The sequence below is a fragment of the Falco cherrug genome, chromosome 5, assembly GCF_023634085.1.
Source record: "Falco cherrug isolate bFalChe1 chromosome 5, bFalChe1.pri, whole genome shotgun sequence".
Lineage (NCBI taxonomy): Eukaryota > Metazoa > Chordata > Aves > Falconiformes > Falconidae > Falco > Falco cherrug.
In genome coordinates, this window is record NC_073701.1 from 64,002,131 (window position 1) to 64,017,666 (window position 15,536).

General features: G+C 44.1%; 1 protein-coding gene across 3 annotated transcripts in view; it reads right to left on the reverse strand.

Annotated features, from left to right (window-relative positions):
- PRKCQ (protein kinase C theta) overlaps window positions 1-15,536 on the reverse strand; it is a 65,225-nt gene that overhangs the window by 19,898 nt on the left and 29,791 nt on the right. For all 3 annotated transcript variants that reach the window (XM_014285790.3, XM_055712161.1, XM_055712162.1), the window contains exons 8-14: window positions 15,031-15,062; window positions 14,856-14,941; window positions 13,687-13,816; window positions 12,905-13,014; window positions 10,817-10,940; window positions 8,637-8,812; window positions 6,017-6,190 (exon numbers count right to left, since the gene is read on the reverse strand). In XM_014285790.3, coding sequence (XP_014141265.1) covers window positions 6,017-6,190; window positions 8,637-8,812; window positions 10,817-10,940; window positions 12,905-13,014; window positions 13,687-13,816; window positions 14,856-14,941; window positions 15,031-15,062 — 832 coding nt within the window. The remainder of the gene's footprint in view (window positions 1-6,016; window positions 6,191-8,636; window positions 8,813-10,816; window positions 10,941-12,904; window positions 13,015-13,686; window positions 13,817-14,855; window positions 14,942-15,030; window positions 15,063-15,536) is intronic.

Sequence of the window (15,536 nt, forward strand, 5' to 3'; positions counted from 1 at the left end):
ACTGCAGGAACTCAATTTTTTGCCCCATCAGGCCCTCAGTGCCTGTGCTGAGCTGAGCTCCTCTCTGCAGAGCCACCTGCTCCCTCTGCCTCTCCAGGACATGGCAGGGATGGAGTTAAACCAACCTGCTTCTGATCTGCATGCAACTGCTGTGAGAATGAATAGTCACTATCAGAGATGCTTTCAACTTCAGAAACAATGAGTATAAAGCAGGCAGCATTTAAATTGATCTTTTGAAGGTACATCCTATAACAGGCTCTTAAAATCCTCAAACCAGCTGGAAGCCCTCCAGAGCACTTTTCTGCAAAGATTTTCAGATTTTGTTTTCTTTGCATTTGAAAGCACTTGCATACATACAAATACATGATTTAACAACATTTACTGAAAAGCAAAAATTCTTCTTCCCAGGGCTTCCAGGAGGATGAATATTGGAATAATTAATGCTGCAGGACAATGTGGCTTTACCCTTGTTTAGAGCAGTTACTCTTAGCAAATGACTCCACAAGGCTCCTTGGTGCAGATTAAGTGCCCTAACCCTACTGCATGCCCACTGAATTAAGTTGGCCCTTGCCAAGAGAAAGATTTGACACCATGCAACTCCTGCATCTGATTCTTGTCTCACATTTTCAGGCAACACAGCTCAGCCCAGTCTGGGTGCTCATCCACGTTTCGGATCTATTTTATTTCACAGGATTGATGGAAGCCAAAGGGCTCTCAGCATCACAGCATCCCATCCACTGGGAAAGCAAGCAATGCACGCACTCCTCACCATGCCTATTCCCATGAGGAACTAATGCTGAACCACTCCTTGTTAGTAGGTGACCATAGGAAGTAATATATGCACCAATATTATTGCTATTTGCATGATCTGGGGATGAGTAAAATCAATTTGTTACAGATTAAAGCAACGTAAGGTTTAATTTTGTTCTCTGGTTTAAAGGGTTTTTTTTTTCCCTCTTGTGTAATATCAGCCTGTCTTCTGGAGATGGCAGCATTTCTTACAGCTGTCGAATAATTCAGTCCAGTCCCTGATCTGACAATTTATTTTTTGTTTTAATCTTTGCACTGTCAGCATTTATGACTGCATGTTAAACTGTTCATTTGGGATGCTTAGCTTTGTATGCCCATCTTCTTGGTACAAGGCATATGAATATATTTATATACACATATAAAAATAAATATGTATACCTAAAGGTGCAGGCACAGCTGGCAATAGCTCCTTTCACTTGAATTCTGAGATCCAGGACCCTTCCTCACAGCTCAGAACAGGCAGAATACATCACTCACAGAGGTAAACTGAGTCACTCTCAGCCCTGTCTTGCAAGAGAAAGTGACTTTCCTATTGGTATTGGGTGGGATCTCAGAAAGAAACTAATTTTCTTAGGGCTAGAAAAAAGTTTCTTTGATGATTGAGGGGTAAAAAAAAATCACCACACCAAAAACTAAATAAAAAGTAGTCAAATGTATGAAATATAAATATTTATCAGATGAAAAATAGGGGGAAAAAAAGTAATGTTTTTGTTTTAAGAAGTCAACTTTCTTTCAGGATGAAGAGCAGCTACACTGCAGGCTTTTAGAAATGTCAGGCAAAGCTGAATGCATTTTAGGATGATTTTCCTCAGAGCTGGACAACAGGAGGGCAATGAGGATGTGTGCGTTAAATATGCTGATCATCTATTACTTAAAAAAAACATGCTTGTGAGCTGCTCCCCTCTTTTCCTTGCCTATACACTCCACCTGTTCACACCGCATGGATTGACACCATGTAGAAGTGTCTTGTAAAGACTCTATTTTTTATGTTATAATTACAGCTGCTCACACCTTCTCTGGCAGAACCTTGTTGAAACCCCAAAGCTCTGCTGAGACACTGCTATATCTACAGAACCACATTGGAATTTTGACCAGGATTGAATGAGACCTTGCCAGTTTTCCTGCCTGCTGGTTGCAAAAGACAAAATCCTCAAAGACTCCTTAAACTTCCCAATTCTTCCCCAACTTTCCCATCAGCTGGTTCAACATATCAGATGTTTCCAAGCTGAGGTAGCTCCACCAAAATACTAGGAGGATGGAGACCTAGAAACCTTGTAGCTTGAAGATATGTCTCCCAAATGGCTGAACACCAAGGCATGGATGGTTTGTACAAGGGAAAAGGATGGTTTGTCCAAGGGGAAAATCACTGCATTGCCCTGTACCCTCTTCTTTAGCCTTCCTTCCTGGTCAATGCCAAAACCAGGATGCTGGCTAGAAAGGCATCTGGTCTGGCCTCACAGGACACGTCATATTGGGAGCAGCACATGGTATTTTGTTTAGTGCATCCAGTGGTTCAGCAATGCTGGAAGTCAAGGCTCGCAACCTCACCACCCTGCCGGATGACTTCTGCAATGCATCAGCATCCTGCAGCCGTGCTGTGGTCAGAGAGGATCCTGCATTGCCTGGGAAGGGTATGTGAGCCTGATCCAGGGCAGCTCAGAAGGTCCGTGGCACAACCAGGCAGTGGAATTGAACATTAAACAGGTATGAAAAGCACATGTGTCAACCCATGCACTTTGATTCAGGTCAAATAATTCAGCCCTGTTCCTCTAACACCAAGACAAAGATAAAAGAAAACTGAAATTGCCCTCGGAAAATTTAGCAGAAATTGTGGTTTCCTCTGAGGAGAGATTTTAATGAGAAATTTCCTGAAACTATTAATGGAAAACACTTCAGAGCCTAAGAATTTTCAAATTAGGATCACACTCCTTATTTACAATCCTTTCCTCCTTCCTGTCAATGTAAGAGATGTTAAAGTCAGTACTAAGCATATTAAAACAACAGAGCAAGTGAAAATGGTTCACCACCAGGACTTGGAAAAGATGTAATACATTAGTAAAGCAGTAAAGAAATGTTTCTGTAAACTTACTTCTAAATTGCAATAAAGATAACTTCTCTTTTGGGTTGAATAGTCTTTTGTGTTGCTATTTTGTGCTACAAGCCAAAATGCCTCAAGACTTAATTTGCATTTAGGAAAAGGGTGTGAATAAAAACTTGGTCAATGCAGTAAAGAAACAGTTAGAAACAGAAGTGACTTTTAAAAAGAGAAAGCCTACTTTTATCGCAGAAGGTCAGTGAAATGCAAAAAGAAGAACAAAATATAAGCACTGTGATGCTAGTCACTGTTTTGGCAATAACTAGTTTTGGGATTTCACAGAATTATAAACATGTTTTTCCTCCTCTTTAACATAACAGTGTCCCTTTAAATCTAATACAACAGAATAGCTCTCTGAGCTTGTTGCTAAAATTCACACCATATAATTATGTCAGCTGAATATCTGGATACAAAGATTACTGCAGTAAAATAAAACAGTCAAGTTCAAAAACAGATTGGGAAAAAAACCACAAACCACCCACCCATGCATTTGAATTTATTCCTATGTAGCAAAACATGACAAGTATTTTGAGTTTCAAAAGAACTGATCATTCAGCCTCCACAGGAATAAAAAGGAGCATTAGGTGCCTGGTGCCTACAAAAACCTGTCTGAAGGGCTGTCAGGCTTTATATAGTTGAGCACTCACTGATTACCTGGGTTGAGGCCGGGAAGAAACTCACCCCAGAGCTCAAAGAACTGTCAACAGATTATACGACTTTTTTTTCCCTTCTGAGACATGGGGACTACTGAGGTTCTTGTTTCAGTGTAGGAATAATTCCTGGTTTTAGTGTCCTTTGCAGAAGGACTCAGTACCTGAAGCGGCTCAGAAATATTGCAAGCCAAAGCGTTAGGGATTCAGACAGGCATTGACACATGCATTCCTGTTTGACACTGCTTATCTATCCAGAGGAACCTTAAAAAAAAAAAGTAAATCAATTTTTCAATTGAAAATTCAAGTTTTCAATATTAAAGTCCAGAGAGGGACTCTACACAGCAGTGTCCTGGCTTCTAAAAAGATTGCTCTGAAAGGTATTACAATGGAACCATGCTGTCCTTTGAGCCGTGAAAGACTGTCCGTGGCTTGTCACAGCTCTCCTACTCTGAATGACTTTCACGCATTGAGCAATCACCACTTGGCTTGCAAAGGTCAGAGCAGAAAACCATAAGCTAGAAATCAATCACAGCCCAGAGCGCCTTTGGCTCGGGCAGCCACATTCCAGCTTCTCTGTCTGTGGACTTGAGGGCAAAATGGAGAGATGAAATAACTTTAAAGTGGCAATGATGACTTGGGATGAGATGGAGGGAGATTCTTTCTGTACGCCAAGAGGACAGTAGTGTGATACTGCCCATAAGACAGTGTAGGAAAAGATAACTTGGGTGTTTGAGCCTGGCCCCCAAGGATTTGTCAGGCACTCATTGCTTTTCCATCCTGCAGGTTTTCCTTGCCTCAGCCACAGCTGGAAGCACAGTCGTCCCCGTCCCCCATCTCCCCCCACAAACGATCAGTAAATCCTGTCTGGCTCCTGGCGTGACTCCATTTGGTCTCTCATCTTTTTGCTGTGGCCTCATGAGGGAAGCAGGCACTTGCACACACGTGCTGCCTGAAACCAGAGCAGCAGACTGCTGCTGCTGTGTCCATCCTGAACCTGACCTCCAGCTCCCAGACTAGGCTTGGACCAGGCTGGACCACAGACAACACAGTTCTGCTCCTGCATGCTAGTCAGCCGCTGGCATCAGTCAGCACCCCCTTGGGCACCTGGAGCTTCAGGCGGCACAAGCAGCTCTCCCTGCGGTACAATCTCCCTTGTAGAGCTGTGACTGTTGTGAACATTTTGTCTTTTTAATTAAGTCTGGATTTTCTTTGCTTTTGGAGTTGGGTCATTTGTTTTTTCCTCCAAAATCTAGCTCCCCCCTCCAGGGAATTAATTCCTTTCCTCACCAGGCAAGGATCCATAGGATCCATTCCCAGGACATGTTGTCTTCACTGATGGTCCCAAAGGGGTTATTAAACATGAATGCCTGAGCATTCACATCACGTCACATCACCTATGGCAGTTCCCAGCCATTCCCTGTTATAATCTGCCTTTGAACAGGTGCCGCATCCCATGGGCGACTGGGATATACTGCAGAGGTTATATTTGTTCCTCCTGACCCTGCAGGAGCAGCGAGCCTCTCGCTGAGCAGGTCCCAACCTCACACTGTGCAGTGCTCTGTGTCACTGCATCCTGCGGCTGAGCAGGGGCTGGGAGCATCCTAACAAAGCCCTGGACAAGCAGCCTTGAGAGTGGTGTTGCTCTGAATTTGAGCTCAGGGACAGCAAGCATCTCTCAGGAGTGGTTTGAGTAGGTTGGACAGATGAGTCAATCTCTCACATTTATTTCCATTAATTTTTTTCTATGCCTTTTATGTGATTTAGTGTTAAGATGGTTGGTTGTGGCTGCAGAAAAGGCTATGGAAAGCTGAATTGGTGGTTTGTTGCCACATAGGGCCATGAAGGTTCATACATTACTTAAACATCACTTCAATTTTGGTTTGGAGTCCTAAGCAGGATTTCAGCTTGTGCTACCCCTCTGAACTGCAGCCTTCACCACCAGTGGTCCTGCACAAATTAGGAAGAGTCTGATGCAATTTAGCAGTAACTGGGGGAAAAGGAGATTTCCAAAGTGAACGACAACATGTTTATTCTCCATAACCAGAGTTTCTTGAGTTAACTCAGATCCAGGCTGGTTGCTGCAGCATGCTGCTGTGTGGTACAAGAGGTTCAGGCAACACCATTGTGGGCACATCTGCACCCTGGCTGCTGACATGGCCTTCGCACATCCTCGGCCTAGGGTACCAGGATGCAGATTTTAACAGGGAGTTTCTGCATAGCCACCTCAATCAGTCTTGGACGCCATAATCCTCAAATGCCCCACAGGTTAATGTGGGGAAGGCAGGTGAAATTTCTGAAGCCACTTCCCAAGTGGTTAACATGAAGATCCCTTCCCTTAGCACCACTTCATGTCCAAGCTATTCCCTAACATCTAGCAGACTTAAGCACTTCACCAAGTACCTATATTTCAGCAAAGCATCCTCAGATCATGAAGGAAGGTGAGTGGTCCTTGTCTTACCTTGGTCTGGAACGTACAGAAGACATGAGTCAGGAAAGGGTGCTCCCAAGCTAAGGAGAGGACCCTCTTCTCTACCATCGTACATTCCACGTCATCATCCATCAGCACCACATCCTTCTTCAGGGCTTTCACAGCAAAATACTGGTCTGTGCTCTTCAGCTCAGCAAGGAACACCTAGGGTGGAAACAGCTGCTCAGAAAGAGCAATGCTCTTCTCAGAGCGGGCACCATAGCCCTGTGAGGACAGGAGCTGAGCTTGGACGAATTCACCAGGGCAGGCCTTAAAACAGTCGACGGTTATGGCCCAGTTCTTCCATTAAGACTTTGTAGACTTTGAGTTTGTTCCCCACACCCACAATAGCTTTATAAAGCTGAACCCTAGGGAAGGATGAGAAGGTCTTGGTGATTCCAAGAGTAGGGGTTACACGCCTGTGTGGGCAGGGCATGTCAGAGCGCCAAATGATTCTGGTAACAGAAACCATCCTCATGCAAATGCTCATGAGTTATGTTTCCTGTTTTCTGACTTCAAATAACAAAACATAGAATATTGCTTTGTCAACGTGTGACATGCAAATGCCCTGCACCAGAACTTCAGCAGGTGCAGACTGATGTCCACCAGTAGCGAGATTGTTCTATATCAGATGTGAGTTTCTCCTCTTCCTCCCAGTTAGTAGGAGGCCTGAGCAAACAGCCTGGGTCCCCTGTACTTCTGCAGGGCTTCTCTGAGAATAGCAAAACACACCCCAGAGGAGTCAGGACCTCTATCTATTTCTATAGGCAGGGAAAATGAGACACAGGGCAGCAGAGGAGGGTTTTCTACAGACCACAGAGCAAAGAAGTCTCCACTGGAAGGTAATGCCAGTCCTGATCTTTATGTTAACAACCTGTTGACACTGTTTTCCACAGACTGAATGAGTACATAAGATTCATCAAAGAGGTCTTTGAAGTTCTCCACCAGACACTATTTACTGAGTAAGCTCTGACATGTTTTAGCCCTGACAAAAAGTTTATTTACCCTTTTGGCTACTGCTGCATTTCACTTTGTAGCACTAGACAGACAGTAGAGCCTAGAGCCTCCCTCTGTCTTTGCAGTTAATGACCAGAAATGCTAACAGTGCTGATGCTGCAGGCACCCTTTTTGCCCCCGTTTTTGTGCGGGGCACTGCTCTCCTGGGGAAACTAGGGAACGCAGTACATTTGTGACTTGTGCTGTGGCTTCCAAGGTGCAGGTAGGCAAAGCTAGACCTTGTGCAGAGGGGTCTTCCTCACAGGTCTTGCCCTCAACCTCCCTGGTCCATGTAGAGCTGGAGAGACCCCTCAGGCATTGAGATCTGCACACCCTGTCCCCTCTATGGGGAAGTGAATCTTGCTCCAAGCAAATAAGGGCACCAGGAGCAACACCTACACAGGAAACTTGTGGGTGAGGTTTGTTGCAGAAGGGCATGAAATAGCCCATCCTCTCCACACCCACATGGTGCACTGCAGAGAGATGCAGACACTTACAGGCTTGGCGAGCCCATGTTAACAGCGGGGGCTAAAGCAAGGTACGTAATTTGCTTCAGTGGAGGTATTAAAGACTTGACTAGACAAAGACCTCAGCAACCTCATCTGATGAGACCTGTTTTGAGCAGCAGGTTGGATTAGATGATGTCCAGAGGTCCCTTTCTTCCAACATAAATGTTTCTATGACATCTGTGCTCTGGAGTCCAGATTAGTTTGGGCTGTGAATTTTGGGGTATTCTGGCTTAGCTCTGAGATGCCTCAGTTCTGTTTCCCATGCAAACTGTAGACATGCCAAGTATTTTCAATTATGGAAAGGCAACACAGCACATATTTCAACAGTTTTAAGAACTGGCTGCAGCAATTGCTCCAGCTCACTTAGCAGGCAAAAAGCAGCCCTTCTTTAAAGCACAATTTTCACCTCAGAAGACATGGGATCAAAGCAATGTGATACATAATAATGCTCATTCTCCTTATTGGCTGTGAAAATACAATGGTGCATTCCTTTGATATTGCTTCATGCAGCTTTACGCTGGCACTGAACAACACGAGTCCCCTTCCAGGGGACATCTGCAAGAAGGAGGAACAATCTACAATTCATCAAGATTAATGAATCCTGTGAAAACAGGTGGTTCTTGTTTCAAAAGCACAAATTCTTGGCTGTTGCAAAATTTGCTTTACGCTCCAGTAAAGATCGGATCTGGGAAAGAGCAGTTAGCATTCCCAGCTGGGGACCTGCTGCTCTGGAGAGGAGAGGTGATCCACATTTGACTTTTCAGCTAATTTTTCTGCCTTCCTCCAAACTTGCTCAGCTAAGCCGGCAGGAGTAGCTGCAGGAGGGAGGACAGCACAGAAATCTCTCCCACCAGCTCCCTGTGGATGCCCCATCAGCCTGTCATGGGCACTCATGAGACAGCAACTAACGGGACAGAGGGAAGGGCAAGGAAGACCTTTGTCTTAGTCAAGGAGAAGACTGGGTTCAAGACTCAGCCATGCCAGAGCAAGGGTTCTTTGAAGACTTGGAGATGTTTTTTCTAAGTGGCCTTCAAACCCCATGCTATTTAGTGCCATAAAAAGCAATATGCAGATGTCTGCAGTGTGTCTCCATCCCCAATGCTTACCTTGCCAAAACTGCCCTTCCCCAGCATCTTGTGCAGGACAAAATCTTCAATGGTTAGTTTTAGCTGCACTTGGTGCTCTTGCTGCTCCTGGGGCTGTTCTCCCAAGTCTGACTCTATCAGAGACTCCCCCTTCACTGTGCCCTCCACTGGAGTCTCCCAGGAGATGCCCTGTGGCTCTGCAATACAAATCAAAGCATTCAAATAAACCCCTGGAAATTAGAAGACCCCCAGAACACTTACATGTATTGTTTTTAGAGTTTTAAAAAGGTATTTCAAATAAATGGAAATCTGGTGATCACATCTACTAAGTAGATCGGCTCTGTTTCCACATTGCTTTCTCTCTGGAGGAAATTTTACTCCAGTGTAACTCCCCCTTCTTCAGTGGCATTGCTCCCACTTTACAAAGTCCTTCATCTGTCTTTCTGGTTTATGGCAGCAAAACATGACCAAACTCTTCATTTCCAGCTGCCTGTGTCCTTCAGTCCTTCTTGCTGGTTGCCGCTATGATGTGGTCCCATTTTATTCAAGGTCTTTTCAACACCCTTGGCAAAGCTAGATGAAAAGATGGGACAGCATCTTCATATTGAGTCCTTGCTCTGGATGTGAAGCTCTGATCAATTTTTCCAGCTGTCTTGGAGTAGAATTACTCAGAGTTTCTTCAATACTCCATTCACTTGGATGTATGTGAACTTCTAAGAGATCCTGTCCCTTACTGGATTTATCCCTTGCACCCAAGTGCACGTTGCTGTACCGTTCTAAATTGCTGAACGGCAAGAACGCTACTCAGCACACAAACAGACCCGCAGGTAAACCAGATGTGAAACCAGCTGGGGCTTTACTGATTCACATCAGCACAGCCAGTTCTACTTGTAGAAAGAAAATAAGCCCAGATGGGGACATCATTTATTTCCCCTTGGGGGCCAAAGGGCACTGTCCCCTTTAGTTCAGATGGTACCAATACCAGCCTCTGAGGCTCAGTAGCCTGGTGCTGCACAGTATCAAACCCAGAGTACACGTATAATGCTCTGCAGTCCTTTAACCAGTGCCTTCTGACATTTTGCTCTAGGTCCAGTTTCCAGGATATTATCTCCACACAGGGCAGTATTAATTGCTGTGGATGATGGTGGGGTTTGAGTTCTCAGCTTGACCTTTGGTTAGGGTCAGAGCTGAGGACCCACTGTCCCAGTCCTCGCTAGGTTAAAATATTGATTCACTTGTACTCTTCTTTTTCCCTCCCCTTTCTGGTAGATGTATTTTAAAGCTTGTGGCAGGCAGAAAAACATTGTGTCAGTGCCATTGCAGGTCTAGTGTAGTCACAGTACAGCATTTGGAGGGGCACCATGAACTGTGAAGCTGGAAGGGTCCTGAAATGACCTTTTACGTGGGCCACATGAGTCTAATGAAAGATGATGACATTTTTGCTCCTAATATCCAGAGTTCTGTGACTCAAGAACAAAGCAGACAAACAAGGGATCTCCCCAGGAGACTGTCATTTTTGGTTTAGACCACTCAGCCCCCAGTAGCTTTGTCCAAGCTCTGTTAATCAACGCTTTTCATTCACCCTCCTAAACATGAGTTGATCTCTTATTCACCCTCCTCAACATCTTACACCTAGATCAGCTTCTGGGTGAATGAAGTGGGGATCTGTCAATGGTTTTCAAAGGTACTGGATGTCAACCCCACCCAAAAATGTGAAATCAGAAAGAGAATTGGTAATGGCGAGCAGGACTCCCAATCTCCTGTTTAGAGTTTGGTTTCTCTTTAAAGTTCTCAGATCTTACAGTCTATGAGTCCCAAGAAGGGCAAAAACACATTATTGCCAGTGGAGGTATGAGGTGTGTTCAACTGCTGGCTCAGAAAGAGAATTTAGAGGTTAACTGGAAGAGTGGTAGTTGGTGTCTCATGTCACCAGAAGTTGGGATGGCATGGGGGAAGTGCAGGTTTATAGAGAAGGAAGCAGGATGGGATCCAGGGTATCTGCCATGCCCAAGTGATGTGGCTGGGAAGAGCTGTTGATACAACTCAGGGGCGAAGAGAAAGGGCATGTGTTGCTCTAGGCCGGATAGATGCGTGAAAAATTTACTGGCTAATGAATTCCCCACCCTTGTCACCTCCACCTAACCATGCACGAAACAAAAAATTAACAAAGCCTGCTGCCCCATATCACTAGGGGAAACTACCTTTTTTTCCTGCTGTAGATGCTGGCAATGCCTGAAGTGGTGTTACATCCTTCACAGGAACTGGGAAACCAATTTCAAGAGGTCCATCCCTGGAGATCTGTTCAGTGTCACGCTGACAGCGAGCCTGGATTACAGAAAACAGCAAAGGACTTCTAAGCCAAATGTCATGTTCTGAGATTATAGACATTGTAGCTTCTTGACTGTGAATGTCACAGAAATCAAGACCTAGAAGAGGTTTTTACTTATGAGAAGAGCATCTTTGTACCCAGCATTTAGGGGTTTGGTAACTTGGAGGAACTTACAGCCTTCTGTTAAATGCATGTGGGTGTTAACAGGTCTTTGTGCTGTCAATATAGAGATCCCTTGTTGTTGCAGCACTCTCCAAACTAGCCGGCTGCAACAAGGTCTTTTACCATCGCATACCAACATACTCTTCATACCAGTCCCTCTGCTGCCTTCTCCTAGTCTCTCCTTTTCCAGGGCATGTGTTCTCTCTCTTCTCTTTGCTTCTTCCTCTCCCTCCTTCTTCCTCAGCTGCCCCCTCTTCACTGGCCGCCCAACCCCTTACCAGAACCAGCCACAGCTGCACCTTATCTGCACTGGCCAACCCACTGCCCCTGAAGCCAGCCCACAGCTGTATATTATCAATGATAATTAACCCAGCTTTGTTCTTCTACACAGTTTTGCACAGGGGTCTGAGTCCTTGGCTATCTGCACAAAGGGAATTTAAATTAACAACTTCCTTCCTAACAGTCTTCTTTGAAGAGAAACTTGGAACTTGCTGTAGCCTCATCCCTGTTTAGTGTCTGGATGTTACTCTGAAGAACTCCTTGCACCAGGATGTTGCAGAAGGTAAGAGTTTGTCTGGATTCAAGGGTGATGAGACAAAAGCATGAAAGATGAATCCTGTGAGGTCTACTAAACATTAAGTCTCCACCTATGGCTCAAGAAGTTCCCAAAGCCTAGATTTCTGGAGACTAGAAGAGTATATTGGGGAAAGTATCTGTTGTTTGCCCTCTTCACCTCTAAAAGGTGGCAGTGCAAGGAGCTTTAGAGACACAGCAGGTAGGAAATTGAGAAGCAAGAGCAGAAAAAACTCTTATTTGGAGGTTTGGCAGCACTACCTATCACATAAGTGAGGAGCATGCAGAGCTAAACCTGGTAGATAGCACTTCAGGAAGGTATACATGGAAAACCACCTGCTGTATGGATGAAGATGTTGCCTTGGGATACTGAGTAACCTAAACATGGTGGACTAGGTACCTATGGATTTTGTGCCTCCAGTTACTCAAGAACTGAGAGGCATCCTAACAATCCTGATTTTGAACAAGGATCTCTAAATTGTTTTATGGTTTTGGGCTTGGGACAAGCTATTTTTCCTTCTTTTAATTCAATTTTCTGTGTTCGTACAGTGTTGTTCATATGACAGTAGTATCTAGGTCCTCCCAGCAAGACTCGGGTCTCTTCATGAGAGTCCCTGCTCTGGGGAGTTTCATTCCAAATAGATCAGAGAGTCACAGGACAAAATGCTAAGTCACAAGTGCAGAGCAAGGTAGTGACAGCAGAAGGATCTAAATCAAGTTTCTCTTACGCTGCCTTGGACCCTGTTACACAACCTCAGTTACAAAACTGATGTAGCTACAGCTGCACCACATCACAGCACGAGTCCATCCAGGTCACGTCATGTCTACAACGGTGGTCAAGCAGACACCAGATAAAGATATAAGAAGAGTGCAGGCATGGAAAGTCACCTCCTCAGAATATTCTCCCTATCTCTGGAAATGTGCAGCTCAGAGATTTCCTGATTCAAAGGCAGTGCTTTTCTATTAAGAGTTAATCATTCTATTATTCCTGAATAGATTTCTCTTCTATGAACACTGGAGAATGTCACTCTCTTGAACCCATGAAAACTTTTGGCCTCCTCAAAGTGCTGAGATGAGTTTAACTACCTATATTTATATTCCTATTTTTTACTTTCAATTGCTACCCACAGTGCTCCACTCAATGCCCTTATGTTTCTTGCACTGAAACAAACATTGAACAATTGATCCTACTCTCTCTAGGTCACTCAAGGTTTAAAGTATTTACCTGCTGGGTGCTCTCTATCATTGCCAGAGCTTCAGCCATTAGTTTCTGGTTAACTCCACAAAGGTTTGCTACTTTTGTCTGGCACTTGTGATGGACGTTCATGCCACACGCTGAAAGAGAGAACAAGGGCTGTCAGGACAACAAAGGATAGCTAGGCTGTAAAGGGTTTGACATCAGGTTGGGCAGGAACATGTGCTGCTGTTGGCCAAGGGCAGAGATCAGTCACCAGCTCAAAGCCTGGGCACTGTTTATTTCTCATGAGATGGCACTTGGGTCATTTTATGGTTCTTTACAGAGATGAAGTTTTTTTATATCTTCTTCTGGGCAAAAGGTTGTATTTCTACATCCATCAGCCTTTGCAGCTACAAGCTACCAAAACTTTACAGTCTGTTAGCTCAGATATAAACTGTAATCACAGAACAGGATCTCCCTGTTGGTATAGGACTATGAAGATAGTGATGTGTCATGGGTCTGTCTGATAGTGGAAACGGAGCATGTGAGTGATTTTGGAAGATGAACAGCATCACTGAGATGTTCTTTGCCTCTTTGGGAAGTGACTCTTCAGCCTCGTAGACCACACACCTTTCTGTATACTGACACTTGTCATCCTCCTTAAGAATGAGGATGGTCCTCTTGACCACTCCTTCACCACCCCAGATGCCATCTCACACAGGTCTTGTAGAGAAGTGCGATAAATGAGATTTGGCTTTTGGGATTGCAACCCTTTAAAGACAACGGCCCACTCCCATGCTCAGCTTGTGTCACATACATCAGGGACTCACCATCACACTTCAGTCCTTGCCGTGCAAGGCCCCAGAGGAGGGTGCCACAGTGCTCACAGAAAGTCGGGCTCTTGTAGTTGTAGACTTTGAAGCGGTGAGGCATGTCGATCTTGAACCGTTCTTTATGGAACTGCAAAAAAAAAAGCTGTGTTGGTCATTCACTCCTCCCCACCTCAGCTCCGCATGGAAAACAAAACCCTTATCACAGAAGATGGGATGTTTGCTGCCTTTTGATCCTTGGCTATGACCATCAAGAAGAAATTATGCATAACTATCATTCCGATGTACAAAGCCAAATTTTGAGACATAATAACCGCAATTCAGCGGGAACTGGGATAACAGGTAAACTACATCCCTGGGCTGTATTTTTCTGACCAGAGAGCTGTTTGCATCTCATCTGTGCACCCAGAGTCCCTTAATGCTCAATGGAAAAACAGTGGTAGTTCTAAAAATTATTCGTCCCATCCTGAAAGGGATGCCTACATTTGTTGCCATGAATCATTCCTTGGAAGAGCCTATTTTTCTTTTAGTACATGGGGAGTCAAAGGTGATGACAAAATTGGATACATCTACCCTGGAGATATCAGAAGACAAAAGAGATGAATCTCATCTCTGAAGAAGAACAGGAGCCAGGGTGGGACTGGAAGCAAACAGGAGCTGTGGACACCATTAAGGAAAAAGGAATAGTCCTATCAAGAGTTTAAGTTCCACTTTTGCCTACCAAAAAAGAAGGTTTATAATAAACTGCTGTGAGAAAAAGAAAACAAATAACAGTGGAGATGCTAGATCTTCCACTGCTTGGAAATCTCAGATAATACAGAGTAGGATGTTAAAGCACCGCTCTGGAAACTGTGTGATGTCCTGCCTAGCATCAGATAGTGAAGAATTTCCTCCAGTAAATCTCTACCTAATGTCCACACATGCTTCATACATTAGAAAAATGTCAGTCCTGATTCAGCAACCGCTTATTCAGCAGCTGCATTTGAGTAAATCACAAGTAGGAGGTAATGAAACCGCTTGGAACACAAAAAACAAAGTGCACAGATCAGATCACACAGCCTTTAGTTCAGTAGCACCTTCTGCTTCATCAGAAGTTGTTCTACAGCGATGCAGAAGAGATCTGGATGACACTCAAGTTTTTTTAAAAGCAGCTGAATAATAATACATACCATTGTTTCTCTGCTATTGATTGCCGATCCTGTACACTTGGCTATTACTTTATCAATGCACTTCTTATGAATGGCAGCGTTACATTCTGAAAGAGCAAGTGTGTCATGGTGTTAACAAAAAAATCCACTTGGGAAAGTAAATAATGATAGTAACAAAATCAAAAAAGTTTCTTACGTCTGCATTGATAGCCTTGTTTATTCAGGCCCCTGAAATACAGAAATGGTTAATTCTGCATTGTCTGAAAGCCTTGACAGAAGAAAGGACAGCAACATTTATGAAAGAAACAGAATAAAACAGCTTTGCTTTTTTATCAGTGTTTATCGAGCGTCTCTAAATTAAATATCTTCATTCAATCTAATTGCAGAGTGGTCCTCTGTGGTTTTCACAGCCTTTCCAGCACATATTCATATTGTGAATTTCACAATAGCCAAATAGCAAACTGGGCTGATGAGAAACGCCTGTGCATTTGGCCAAAACAAAAATATTTATAAGAAAGTAAAAAAATTAAGGGAATTTTCACAGCTGGAATCAAAACTGTGGCTCACTTCCTTGAAGTGATGCAATAACTCGGCATGTAAGACGTCAAGGGTCTCATCCTGCTGCCTTACTGACAGCAGTAGCATAGATATTCACCTATCTATCTATAGAACCATAGAAACTTTTAGGTGGGGAAAGACCTT